Source organism: Eubalaena glacialis, chromosome 17 (assembly GCF_028564815.1).
Source record: "Eubalaena glacialis isolate mEubGla1 chromosome 17, mEubGla1.1.hap2.+ XY, whole genome shotgun sequence".
Lineage (NCBI taxonomy): Eukaryota > Metazoa > Chordata > Mammalia > Artiodactyla > Balaenidae > Eubalaena > Eubalaena glacialis.
The window spans coordinates 87,837,615-87,851,429 of NC_083732.1; the positions used below are offsets into that span (position 1 = coordinate 87,837,615).

The 13,815-nt window shown below is 62.0% G+C and overlaps 1 protein-coding gene across 3 annotated transcripts in view; it reads left to right on the forward strand.

Annotated features, from left to right (window-relative positions):
- Positions 1-13,815, forward strand: part of ADGRB1 (adhesion G protein-coupled receptor B1) — a 68,924-nt gene that overhangs the window by 30,614 nt on the left and 24,495 nt on the right. For all 3 annotated transcript variants that reach the window (XM_061171863.1, XM_061171862.1, XM_061171864.1), the window contains exon 17: positions 10,391-10,532. In XM_061171863.1, the coding sequence (XP_061027846.1) occupies positions 10,391-10,532 (142 nt within the window). The remainder of the gene's footprint in view (positions 1-10,390; positions 10,533-13,815) is intronic.

Here is a 13,815-nt window from a genome sequence, read left to right on the forward strand (position 1 = left end):
GTACAAGTGGTGAGAGGTGGGCCTGGGGGCCTCCGCCAGCTCCTCTTTTTAGGAGCAGAGAGGGGTGAGCTCTCTGGCCTTGAGGTAATCAAGCACAGGCAGAATGGGACCGGGTTTTGGAAGGACAGAGTGACACTTCCTGGGCACCTGCTCTGGGCCTGGTCCTTCTGCCAAAAGCTCATTCCAGGTTCAGACCAGGCCCCAGACCTCACACAAGAAGCGTGAGTCTCAGAGTGGTGGAGAGGCTTGCGCGGGTCACACAGCCAGCTCGCGGGTCCCGACCCTGCAAAGCCCTGAACTTGGATGGCCCCAGTGATCTTGAAGAGGCTTGGTGAGGACAGGGCTGGGGGATTGTGGGGTCCCTGCCACTGGGATGGGCCTGGAGGGCGCACGGTGACCCTCCTCCCTCGAGACACTTGCTTCCCTCCGCTCGGGGTGTGCAGTTGCTAGTTTCCTGAGGCAGAAAAGTCTTAATCAAAACCTCAGCTTGCCAGGCGGCTCGGTGGTTTGCTGGTGTGGTATTGGGAGGGCAGGGACTAATGTCCTCATCTCTGCAGGAAGCTGACTAGGGATGCGGGAGGGCAAGATGTGGGGAAGACACAGGAAAACTTGGCAGGGAGGGCAGGGTGACCGTGGGTGTCCATTACCCTTTCTTGGCCTTGGTGCAGAGGCACCTGGAAATGGGGGATGATGAAACAAACTTGAGGTTCATCTTGGGAGGCAGGTGAACTAGGAGATGCCTGGAGGGTAGGGTGTGGTCAGGGGTGTGATGGATAATGGCGATGGCGTGGTTGCCAGGGTTCAGCCCATCATGGTTGATGGGGTTGGTGGTGAGGCCTCCTGCAAGACGGGCTCCGCCTACACGGTGCCCTGGACATGGCGAGTTGAATGTTGGTGATGGGGGTTACCAGCTAGTGTCGGTCCACAGACATGGTGCTGGTTCAGAGGTGATGGCAGTCATGGTGATATTGCTAACGGCGGAGGTGATGCTGGTGACCATGGTGATCATGTAATTGTGGTGACCAAAAAGATGGAGAAATGGTGGTGGCATGGTGGTAATGATTGTGCTGTTGACGGTGGTAGTATTGGTGGTGAGCGTGATAGCACTGGAAATGATGTGTTGTTGATGGTAGTGATGATGGTGACGGTGGTGGTGATGATAACGTTGGTGCAATGGTAGTGTTGCTGCTGATGGTGTGATTGTTGGTGGTGGTGGCAATGGTGGTAATAATGGCCGTGTTATTGTTGCTGCTGTTAGTGTTGGTAATGGTGATGGCGTTGGTAGTGGAGATGATGGTGAGGGTGGTAGTAATGATGATGCTGTTGATAACATAATGGTGGTGATGGTGTTGGTGTTGATGGTTTTGCTGGTAGTGGGGATAGTGGTGATGGAGTGGAAATGGTAGTGGTATTTATGATGATATTGATGGTGTTGGTAGTGGTGATGGTGGCAGTAATGACTGTGTTAGTGATGGTGGTGGTATTAATGATGTTGGTGATGATGGGGATGGTGGTAGTATGATTGTGTCATTCTTGATGCTGACGGTGGTGCTGTTGATAATATAATAGTGGTGTTGAAGTTGATTGTGTTGGTAGTGGTGATGGCAGTGATGTGGTGGTAATGACAGTACTGATGATGTTGGTGGTGATGGTGGTAGTAATGATTGTGCTGTTGATGGTGGTGGTGGCGGTGTTGATGTTGCTGATGATGGTGACAGGGTGGTAATGGTGGTGCTGATGGTGTTGATGGTGTTGGTGGTGGTGACGGTGGTGGTGTTGGTAGTGGGGATGGTGGCAATGGAGTGGAAATGGTAGTGGTATTGATGATATTGGTGGTGTTGGTGGTGGCAATGGTGGTGATGTAGTGGTAATGATGGTCTGATGATGTTGATGGTGGTGGTATTATTGTGTCATTCTTGATGCTGGTGGTGCGGCTGTTGATAATGTAATGCTGTTTCTTTTTCAATGTAGTAATTGTATTTTTTTATTAATTTTTATTGGAGTATAGTTGCTTTATACTGTTGTGTTAGTTTCTGCTGTACAGCAAAGTGAATCAGTTATATGTATACATATATCCCCTCTTTTTTAGATTTCCTTCCCATTTAGGTCACCACAGAGCACTGAGTAGAGTTTCCTGTGCTATACAGTAGGTTCTCATTAGTTATCTATTTTATACATAGTAGTGTGTATATGTCAATCCCAATCTCCCAATTCATCCCACCCCCTCTTTCCCCCTTGGTTTCCATAAGTTTGTTCTGGACATCTGTGTCTCTACTTCTGTTTTTGCAAATAAGTTCATCTGTACCATTTTTCTAGATTCCACATGTAAGCAATATTATATATTTGTTTTTCTCTTTCTGACTTACTTCACTCTGTATGACAGTCTCTAGGTCTATCCACATCTCTGCAAATGGCCCTATTTTGTTCCTTTCTATGGCTAAGTAATATTCCATTGTATATATGTGCCACATCTTCTTTATCCATTCCTCTGTTGATGGGCATTTAGGTTGCTTCCATGTCCTGGCTATTGTAAATCATGCTGCAGTGAACATTGGGGTGCATGTGTCTTTTTGAATTATGGTTTTCTCAGGGTATATGCCCAGGAGTGGGATTGCTGGGTCATATGGTAGTTCTATTGTTAGTTTTTTAAGGACCCTCCATACTGTTCTCCATAGTGTCTGTATCAATTTACATTCCCACCAACAGTGCAAGAGGGTTCCCTTTTCTCCACACCCTCTCCAGCATTTATTGTTTGTAGATTTTTTGATGATGGCCATTCGGACTGGTGTGAGGTGATACCTCACTGTAGTTTCGATTTGCATTTCTCTAATACGTAGTGCTGGTATTGCTGTTGATGGTGTTGGTGGTGATGGTGATGGTGACGTTATTGACGTTGGTGGTAGTTTCAGTGAGAGCCATGAGGATGGAGGCTGTGGTGACAGTTGAGGTGGTGGTGGTCTCAGCTCTTTGGGGGATTTGAAGGCCCCCCCATGGGAACCAGGACGCTCCCATGGCACAGTTTTGGAGGTAGACTGCAGCAGACAGGGTCAGACGCCAGCCCGAGGAGATGAGAGGGTGGGGTGGAGGGCAGAGGGGAGCGCTCACGAGGCCACGCAGTCTGGGAGGGTGTCTTGGAGGAGACAAAGCTGGGCCAGCTGAGGGTGGTGAGGTTTGGGATCTCCTGGAGCCAGGGAAGTGCCTGTGGAGGTGCCCAGTGCCCAGCACAGGGCCTGAGCAGGCGGGAGAGGGATGTGCTTGCTGAATGAGTGAGCGATGGACCAGCCTGACCCCCAGCTGCACCAGCGGCTGGAGTGTGAGGGGGTGGGGTGTCGAGGCGCTGGCCCCTCAGCTGGTAGGGGTAGGTGACAGGCTGGACAGAGCCGGGTCAGAGGTGCACCAGGCGAAGGTCTGAGTGAGGGGCAAAGGGCTCAGGTAGGGTTCCTGGGGTGCAGGGCTCTGAGATGGGAGGAGTTGGCAGGTAGGCTGGGGTTTAGCGGGACCCTGGCCCTCCCAGGCCAGATGACTTCCTTGCGAGGTTGGGGAGCTCAGGGTCCCAGCCTCTCCAGGGGCCCCGGTGGCCTTGCCCAGGTGGGTGGGGTGGGTCAGGCGAAGAGCCGCTGAGCCCTGAGGATGGCCAGGTTTCTAGCCTGGGGGCAGGCCTGCGGCCGGAAGCCCTGACTCAGAGCGTGGCTGGTGCCAGGTGGGAGCCAGGAGATTGGCATCGTGGCATCGTGGGGAACGTGAGAAGCCCTGGAGGCCCTGGTCACAGCCCCACGGATGCTGAGCCAGCCTGAGACACTGTCAGTGCCGCGAGAGCCAGCCCCACGCGGGCAGGGATGCAGGCCTGAGGGGGCATGGGTCTCACCTGGCGATGCGCTCAGCAAGACCCAGGTCAGGCAGATATCCATCCCCCGGGGTCCCCAGGGCCACAAGTATTGCCCCCAGGCCCTGAGCCAAGAGGGGATGGAGCTGACCTGGGCTTGCCCTGGGGGTTCTCACAGGCCAGTGACCAGATGGGGGTTGGGCACAGAGCAGGAGGTTGAGGAGGCTTCCTGGAGATGGCAATGCCTCGGGGGAGCCCCGAAGGACGAGGCTGAGTCAGCCAGGGGACAGGCGGGTGTGTGGTCAGAGGGACTGGTCAAGATCAAGGCCTGGAGGCAGGGGAGGGCGCCTGTGTTCTGAGTCACCGGTGGTTCCTCTGGGCTGGCGCATTCAGGCAGGGCTGCCAGGGCTGGGATAGTGGGGGTGAGGGGGTGCTTGGGAGTCATGATGAGCTCCAGCCGCTGGGTGAGGTAGGACCCAAGAAGGGAGCCCCAGCACGGCAGCAGGGTAGGACCTGTTGGAGGAGCCAGGTGCAACGCTCAGGAACTCACGGCTTATCCAGGCAGGCTCCCTGGAAGAGGAGGCTCAGCACAAGCCTTGGTCTGTGGGTCAGAGGTCAGTAGGCGGAGGTGGGAGGTAGGCACCCTGGATGTGTGAAGCGTGATTCAGCAGGGCTTGTGCCTGGAATGCATGGTTTGGGGAGCACGACGGCCAGTCTGAGGAGTTTTCAGGGGCTCCTAGAAGCCCCTGCCTGCAGAGACACCTTGCCCACTCCCTGTTCCCTCATTGGGGTGAGCTGTGCCCACTCTGGCTTCTCTCTGCTGTGTGGGGGGACACCTGTGAGTCATTCACACTCCACTGTGAATTAGCCCATCAAACCCCAGGGGACCCTGATGCACACAGTCCCATAATAGCACCTGCTTCGTGGGCCAGCAGGAGGCATCCTGAATGTAGCGAAGGCCCTGGCTCAGCGGGCCGGCGGGGGGCTCTCCACGCACCCTCTGTTACTGTCCCCTGATGTCCCACGAGTGTGCCGGGGCCTGTGCTGGGCATTGTGTCCCTATGGTCTCCCTGGACAGCATGTGGGGGAGGATTTATGCCCACTTCATAGGGGAGGCAGCTCAGCTCTGAGTGGCCGGTAGGGAATTGGCCCAGAAGTGGGAACAGGCCTCGGGTGCCCAGTTCCTTCTCCCGGGGCGGGGATGGACGAGCATGTCCGGGCACGGCAGGGACCGGGACGGAGGGGTGCCATAGGCCGAGCCTCCTCCCAGGGCCTCCGACATGCCTCGGCTCCCACCTACCCTGGGCCCCGGGGGAGGTCCCCTGCGGGGTCTCCTGAGCTTCGTGGGGGCCAGGCTGCCTTCTCTGAGCCACCTCACCTGGGCACCAGGATAAGGTTGTGGCTCTGGCACAGGTGCTGAGTGAGGCGGGTCTGCACCGGGCGGGCGTTGCGGGGAGCTGGGGCTCACGGTCTGAGTGTGGCTGGAGGGGAGGCTCAAGGAGGAGAGCGGGGAGGCTCAGGGAGGGGGTGGTCAGTCCCCAGGGGCTGTGGGTCCCTGAGTGAGGAGGGAGCCCGGGGAAGGTCTTGAGCAGAGGATGACGTGTCCTGGCATATTTCAAATGGTGGCGCGGGGACAGGCGGTGGAGGGCAGGGCGGAGGCTGGCAGTGGTGGGTCCCACCAGGGTGGTAGCCACAGCGTGGGGAGCAGAAGTGAGACTCTCAGTGCATTTTGCAAGGAAGGTCAGTTGCTGATGGGTCTGTAGGTATGAGAAGGAAGGAGGGAGGGAGGGTCCTGGAGGCCACCGCCAGGTTGGAGCGGCAAAGAGGGGCCTTGCTTGTCCACCCATAGCAAGTCCTGGCTAAGCACTCCGACCCCACTGGGGTGCGGGCAGCGGGGTGAGCCAGCCAGGCCCCGGTCCTGCCCTCCCAGAGGAGGATGCAGGTGGGAGCATCAGGCCATCACACGTGGCGGGAGAACCGGGCCGAGGCGGGAGGACCCGCGGATGGAGGCCACGGGTCAGGGACGGCCTCGCCGTGAGAGCCAGGGCGCTGGCCCGTGGCTGTGGCCGTGGAGGCGGAGCCGTCCAGGCCGGGCCCAGCTGGTCGGTGTGCAGGGCACGGACAGCCACCGGAGGGGCCGCGTTCACCGTGGCGGTGACTGGCCTAACACTTTCTCAAGGAGCACTTGGGGCCGGGGAGGCGGGAGCAGGAGACAGCTGCCCAGGGAGCGAGGAGGGTGGATGAGGGTGGCGTGGTGGTGAAGGGAGGATGCACGGTGTACTCAGGACTGACCCCAAGGCGTCCAAGGGGTGGGGGGCGGCAGAGGAGACTCAGGTCTCAGCTCAGGGTCAGGACGCACAGTGGGGACCCGTGTGGAGGGGTGCCGGCTCAGAGCTCAGAAGTGGAGTAAAAGGGACGGGAAATTGTCCCTTGGGTTTGGGGACTTGGGGGCTTTGGTAGGAGCAGGGTGGGAGGAGCCTGTGGTGAGGAACCGGTGGCCTGCAGAGGGGTGGGCAGTGGCTGGACCTTCCTGGGGGCCCTGGTCGATTGGGGAGGCACAGCCTTTCTCTGGGAGCTCTGATCTGAGGGGCCCAGGGCCCCCTGCAACCTCCCGTCAACTCAGGCAGGGAGGGGCTCCCGCCCTCCTGGTGCTGGCAGGGGCCCCGGCTCCAGCTCCTCCTCTCGCCCTGGACCTGGGGGATGGGGAGGCGCAGGTGGGTGTCACTGACCCAGATTCCTCGGGCCTGGGCCTGGGAGGGGGGGCGTGGCTCTGTGACCCAGATATTCCACGTTTCTGAAGCTCAGTCAGGAGGCGACCAATGGTCTCCCACATGTGGGAGTGTGTGTGAGGAGGGAACGACCTGCCTGTGTTGCAGAGATGGTAACAGGTGTCACCTGCAGCAGGAAGGATTTCGGTCAGACATGGTGAAGAACTTCCAGATGTTGTGGGTATAAGAGGATACGTCCTGGAGGTTTTGTTGAAGAAAGAGGGCTGAGGGTCCCCTGACCTTTCCCAGTTCAGGGTGTGCCTAAGATGCAAGTGAGGGTCCACCGGTCAGGGACCACCGCCCCCCTGTCCTGCTCCAGCCAGCCCTCAACTGATGCCCAGCGCAACACAGGAAGCTCAGCTAATGGCCTGGGAAACCTCCATTGACTGAGCTCTGCCCTGGTGTGGGACGGGCCTTAGGCAGGCCACCCTCCGCCTGGTCTGGGCCTTGGGCCATCCTTGAGGGTCCCTTTCAGATTTGCTCCTCGGAGTTCAGTGGCTCAAATACTGTAGGCCTTGTAGGTTGGTCAGACAGATAAAAAACTGGAATCCTGGCCCTCCTGCTGTCTTGCTGTGTGGCCTCGGGCAATCATACCACTTCTCTGAGCCTCAGTTTCTATATCTACACAGCTGACTTGAGGATTATTGCAAAGATTAAATGATAAAATGCACAGGAAGCTATTAATATTGAGGTGGGGGAGGGGACGAGGAGAGGGTCCCTGTCCCTGTGTCGTGTGTCAGTGGCCTGCCAGAGCCAGGGGGACAGTGGAGTGGGGAGAGGCCAAGGCCAGGGAGCCTGCACTGAGGTCCTGCAGGGTCTGGGTGAGCCCAGAAGCTGCCCACCTCCCAGGCTGCCAGCCCCAGCAGCTGGTTCTCTGGACCAGGGGCGGAGGCCTCCTCGTGCCCTCCGTGGCCTGAGGCTGCAGGGGCAGCCCTGGCCGAACCCGTCACCAGAGTGGTCAGTGCTCCTCGTCATCCCCTCCTCTGGGAGGCTGATAAGCTAATTAGTGCCCACAGCAGGAGTCCTGTGGGGCTAACCAGCAGCCTGGGCTGGCCTTCTCCCAGGAGGTGGCCAGCCGCTGTCAGCCTGGCGCCCTGCAGACCCGCCAGCACTGCCTGGGAACCTGCCAGCCTGCCGGCCCCAGCCAGCCTGGCTCCCCTCACCCCGGGCCTCGGGGTGCTGTCCCTTCCCAACCCTCCCAGCAGCCTTCAGCAGGCAGAAAAGATGGGTTCAGGGTCCTCCCCCCCACTCAGAGCAGGAGGGCTGAGGCAGCGTCCGTGCCTGGACTGTGAAAACTAGAGCTGAGACTTGAACCCAGGACCGGCCGGCCACAGACTCCTGCGCTTAGGAGTGGGCACGCGGCCAGCGTCGTGGGCAAGCCTGAGCGAGAGGCAGGCGCTGTCTCCAGGCCGGAACAGCCCGCAGGCCTCCTCCCCGCAGCGTCCTGGGTCTTGGGGACTTCTGGCCTGCACTTCCTTGGCCGTCTTGGCGTCTGGTCAGTGGCTTGCACGCGCACCCCAGGCGTGAGGATGGGGTGCTCTGGGGGTGGGAGGGACCGAGGGCAGCTGGGGCTCAGCACTCTGTGCCCATTCTGCGTGGTGCTGGGGGATGAGGGGAGATAGGAGTGTGATGTGCCCAGCACGGCTGAGTGAGGCCTTGATAAACCCCCACTGAGGGTACGGGAGGACCAGGCTGGATCTCCCAGGCCTCTCCAGGGCCCCGCCCTCCCTTTCCTGATCCTTCCATCCCCCAGGTCTTGTTTCTGGTTCTGTGGTTATCGGGGTCTTCTTTTCTAGAGGAAGGAAGGGGAGAAGAGGTCTCTACCAGGGCCTTAATAGGTCTTGACTTCTGCTCCACTCCACGCCAGGGACGCCGGGTGTGCAGGATGGCGGCCCGGGAGGTGGGACCACACAGGCAGCCGATCCCCTGGCCTCCATCCCAGGGGCTGCGGTCAAGGCTGTGGCCTTGGCCCTGGCCCTGCCTGGGCCCTGCTGTGCTGTGTCGTCAGGCACACCTCGGCTCCTCCCGGGCCAGCATGGGTTCAGGTGGGCCAAGCTGGGATGGCTCAGGTGGAGGCGTGGTCATCCGGGGGCCCTCCCAGGCATTCTTTATGAGGGCCCCTAAGATGGATGAGCTTTGGGCCCCCCAAACCCTGGCCCCCATGGGCTCAGGGGCCAGTGCTAGTGAGAGGGCTGTCCCCTCCTCTTGCTGCACTTCAGAGAGTAGCAGACAGGCGTGGGGGAGGGGGTCTTCTGGGGCCACAGAGCCCTGATGCACCCCGCGGAGCCAGGGCCTAGCCTCTGCCTAGCTGTCACCTTGGGCCTCAGTTCTCCTCCTCTGTAAAACAGGGGCAGGCCCTTCCCCATGGGGGGAAAATGAAGAGAGAAAAGCAGACTCGAGGGCATCCAGCGGGCCCAGAGTGTGTCCCTTCTCCCCTGGGGCCTGAAGCTCAGAAAGGAGATTGTATAACATCTCAAATTCAACAGAAGCAGCTCTGGGTTCTGGGATGCCCGAAGCTGAGACCCTAAGCTTTCCTAAAGACGTTCTTGCAGGTGCTGGGCTGGGGCGGGGGGTGGGGCCTTGACGGTGTCCCACGTCATCCTCCCGACCGTCTCCTCCCCATTTTAGAGATGAGGAAACTGAAGCTAGGGCTGGTAGCTGACTTCCCAGGTGACACAGCCAGGAGGTAGCCCAGGATGGTTGCTTGCAAATCCAGGTGTTGAGCAGACGCCTGCTCAGTGTGTGGGGGTCAGGGATCCCCTGGGAGTGCACAGGGTGGGAGCCACTCAGCCCCCAGCCCGCCTTCCATACAGAGGGGCTGGGATGGGGGAGACAGGCTGAAGGCTTTGGAAGGCACCTTGCCGCTCCCTCCTTCTGGGGCTGGGGCTGAGGGATCTAGGGCGGGCCGGGGGTGGACCCTTGCCGCAGAGACCTGGAATTTCCCCCCAAAGTCCCGGGGCAGACACCGGGTCTGAGTTATTTGGGGGGCGAGGGGGCTTTTACGGCCCTGGGGTCAGGAGACCACTCCCAGCTGTGGCTCCCGAACGGCGGTTTCAGTCTCGACTCTTCAGCCTGGAGCCCTCCAGCCTGCAGGTCCAGGGCCCTGGGGAGGGCACTCCATGGGCACCTTCTGCGGGCGTGCCTGACTGGACGCTGCCAGACAAGTGGGCCGGCATGGGGGTGGGGGACTTAGATCAACAGCGACTGGTTCGCAGAGTAGTTCAGTCCGGCGCACTGAGGCCCTAACAAGCGCTGGTTTCAAGGGAACCAGAGCCACCCGAGCGGCAGACAGCAAGAGGGCCCTGGGTCAGACGGCAGGGGGCACGCTCAGGCTGCTTCTTCGACCCCGTGGGGAAGGCCTATCGGGGCCGGGGGAGGTGGCTGTGGGAGCGGGGCGGTCCCAAGGTCACCAGCGCGACGCGGGGTCCGGGGGCGAAGGCGCAGAGGCGCCCCTCATCCCGCCCCGGCCCGCGCGCGCACCGCAGGCCGCCGCGCCCCCCAGCTGGCGCCCGGCTCCACGTGCGCCCACGCGCCCCTCCCGGCCCGGCGCTGGGGCGGGGCGCTCTCCGGGCGCGAGGCCAGGGCTCGGCACCCCGCCGGCCCCGCAGGCCCGCGCTCCCGCGAGTCGCTCTCCCGTGGCTTGGCGGCGGCCATGGGGCGCGGGGCTCCGGGGGCCGGCGGGGTGCGCGCGGCGGCGGGCGCAGGTGCGGGCGCGGGCCGGGGACGCGGGGCCCGGGCGCGGCCGGCAGCCGCTCACGCCGCCCCTGTCTCCCCTCCCCCCGTGTGTCCCGCCCCCCAGACCCTCCTCCCCCGCCCCCCCGCAGCTCGGGCCCTGGTCGTGGCGCGGCTGCCGCACGGTGCCCCTCGACGCCCTCCGGACGCGCTGCCTCTGTGACCGGCTCTCCACCTTCGCCATCTTAGCCCAGCTCAGCGCCGACGCGGTGAGACCCCAGCCGGGCGCGCGGCGGGCGGGGGCGGGGGCGCGCGGGGCGGGGGCTTCCGGGGCGGACTGTCGCCTCCGGGGTCGGCTCGGGGAAGGGGGGCTGCGCCCCGCCGCCCCCCGTGGCCTGGCCGGCGGGGCCCGGGCCTCTAGAGAGGGCGGGTGGGAGCTGAGTGGGTGGCGGTGTGGAGTTGGGGACTGACCTGGGAGGAGCCGGGCCGGGGCCCCGAGAGTGACTGATGGGTGAGTCCCCCCCCACTCTCTTTGGGGGCCTAGGACCCTGGAGGGAGCCGGTCCTCAGGGGAGCCGGGCAGTCTGGGCCCCGGGCCCTAGGGGCTGGAGGAAGGCTTGGCCTGGCAGAGCCGGGTAGACACCTTCACTTGGTGGGGTGCCTTCCCCCAGCCGGCGGCAGGCTCCTGGCCTGCCTGGGAGAGGGAGGGGGAGGAGCTGCCACCTTCCTTGGAGTCCTTCCCCACCCACTCCAAGTGGACGGTGGTCTCTGGAGGCAGCTGCGTCCCCAAGTAGGGGTCCCGGGGGTGGAGAGGGTGCTGGGCTTGGCCCAGGTTGGCAGCCCTCCCCAGGAAGGCCCCATCATCTCAGGGGCCTCCTTTTTGTTCTCGTGATTCTTGTGGGGGCTGCCAGTTTCTATGGCGACAGCATCTGGGGCCAGCTTGCTGGCTGGGGCCGGCCAACTGGGGCTGGTGGGCGCTCTTGCCCAGGGCCAAGCTGCACTCGCTGGACCTAGGAAAGCCGGATCCCCCAGCTGGGTCACTAGGCTCCCCGAGGAGGGAAAAGGTAGGGGTCTTTGCTCGTTGAGCCCCCTGGCCCCGGCCTGGTGTGGAAGGATCCTCAGGCAGCAGATATGGAGGACGGACTGGGAGTGGGACACCGATTTGGGGACGTTTGGGGTGGCTGGCCCTCGTCAGATGGGGGTGGCGCAGCTCTCTTCTCATGGAACCCCAGTTTCCATGTGGAAGATGGTTCCAGGCCTCTCTGAGAACAGTCTGCCCCCCTCCTTTGTCCTCTGAGATGTGGGGAGAGAGAGCGATATTGTCAGCCAGGATCCCCTGGAGGGTCAGAGCTGGACAGGACCTTAGAGGTCATTGCCACTAACCCTTCTATCAACAGGGAAATCGAGGCTTGGGGTGGGGGGCTTGCTCAAAGTCTTGGGGTGACTCTGCTGGACAGGGATCTGTGGTCTTGGCCCTGATCACAGTGTGCCCTCCCCCTCAGGCTGTCCCTGTGACAGGACTGTTGGTGTTGCTGATTCTGGGGGCAGGCCCCTGAAGGCAGCAGCCGGGGCCATGCTGGGGGCTCCCCGGAAGAGATGGCTTTCTGCACAGGGGAGAAACCAATGGGGCTGGGACTTCCTGGGTCCCCTGCGAGGCCGGAGCAAGCAGGGCAGGGCCCACCTTGGGGGCTGCCCTTCCTTGGGGGGCAGGGGGGGCTCCAGAGCAGGACGCATGCCCAGATCCCCTCTCCCAGCCCAGGGTCTGGCCTGTAGGAGGTCAGTGCCAGTCGAATCTTGAAATGCAGGCTTGTCCCTTACACACGGTGACCCTACACTGGCCTTCAGTCTCTCTGAGCCTCGGTTTTTTCACCTGTAAAACAGAAATGGCCCCATGCTGCTCCGGGTGGCTGCGAGGGCTTGCCGGTTGACAGGGACCCTCCTGGATGGGGCCTGGAGCGTGGCAGGGCCACTGCATCCACGAAACGTGGCATCCCGCTCAGGGGCTGAGCCCTGGGCCACCTGGCATGGAGAGCGTGTTGGGTGAGGGGTGGGCAGCTGACGCTGGTGGAACGCCAGGGGCGGAGGAGTGGGATGCCCAGGGGGCCTTTCTAGGAAGAGCTGACCGGTACTGGTGCCTCTGAGGGTGAGCGGACGGGAGCCCTGTGCCAGGGTGGGCAGGCAGAGCTTTGGTCTCTGAAGGGTTCAAGGCTTTGTTTAGGAGGGGGGATCAGCAGCTGCAGTCAGAGGGGCATCTGGTGTCAGCCTGATCTGCACAGGAGGGTGAGACGCAGGCTGGCAGGTCGGGGCACCCCATCCCCACATCCCAGAGGAGGCAGCTGAGTCCGAGGGTTCGGGAGCTGTCAGTGGCCGTGGGACCAAGGGCAGGCTGCCTGGCCACTGGGAGCCCCAGTTTCCTCCTCTGTCAGATGGCATAGTAGTGGGCTCTGGCTGATCCTGTGACCCCCTGAAGGCCTGGGCGTGGCTCAGAGGAGCATGCTGGGAGGGCGCGGGGTTGCGGGGGGGGGCTTGGCCTGTGCTTGGTTGCTCCCCTGTGCTCACCTGCTCTCAGATCTATCGCCACCTTCCTCTCTTTTCCCAGCCAGCTCTGGCCCCAGAGATGCTGAGTGGGCAAGGGCCGAGAGGGAGCGGGAGACTGCTGTCCTGCAGCCCATCACGCTGTGCCGACCCCTCTGAGTGCCTGCAGCTGGGCCCTTGAGGGACACAGGGTCTGACGGGGAGACAAGCCCAGGCTGGAGGGAGGACGCGCTCTGGGGGCTCAGCACCAGCCTCCTTCCTTCCAGGGGTAGCTTGGGAGACGGGCACAAGGAGGAGGTGTGGAGTAGGGCCCTGAGGGGTGAGCAGGAGTTCCCAGCAGGCTCGGTGGGGAGGAGTGATGGTCGCCCCAGGGAAGGTGAGAAAGGCAAGAAGCAAGCGGGAGATCGGGTGGAGCTCAGAGGGCAGGCAGGGCTGGGGCGCGGGCGCTGCAGCGAGGCCGGGGCCCGGGTGAGCTAGAGCTTCAGCCCGAGGTCAGTGGAGCTGGGTGGCTGGGAGGTGGTGGGCTTGGGTCCTGGAGGGATCCCAGCAGGTGTGAGGGCGGAATAACCCACCAGCAGGTGGGGTGGTGGCAGCGGAGAGCTGGGCTGAGGGTGGGGGTGGATGCTGCCTGTCTCCACCCGCGGAGTTGGGTGTGTGCGTGGGGCGTGGGGATTCGGTCTGAGCGGGCAGAGGCTGCTGGCATCTCGGGGTATGGAGTGGTCTCGGGACCGGAGTCCAGAGCAAGGCCCCCAGAGAGGACGGAAGAGAAGGGGTGCTGTGGTTACATCCCAGGAGCCAGGGAGGGGTTAGATCCCGGGGGGCATGGAGTGAAGGAAGATGAGACCCAGGCATCCTCCCCCTTGCGTGCAGCCAGAGTGTCAGGTCCTGGCTGTGCCGCTGCAGGCCTGTGACCACGGAGGGTTGAGTAACTGCTCTGAGTCACATCTGAGGGGGCGAGGCCACCTGCCTCAGTGGGGACTGAACCTGGTGAGGTATTTACAGCATCCACACAGCCTGG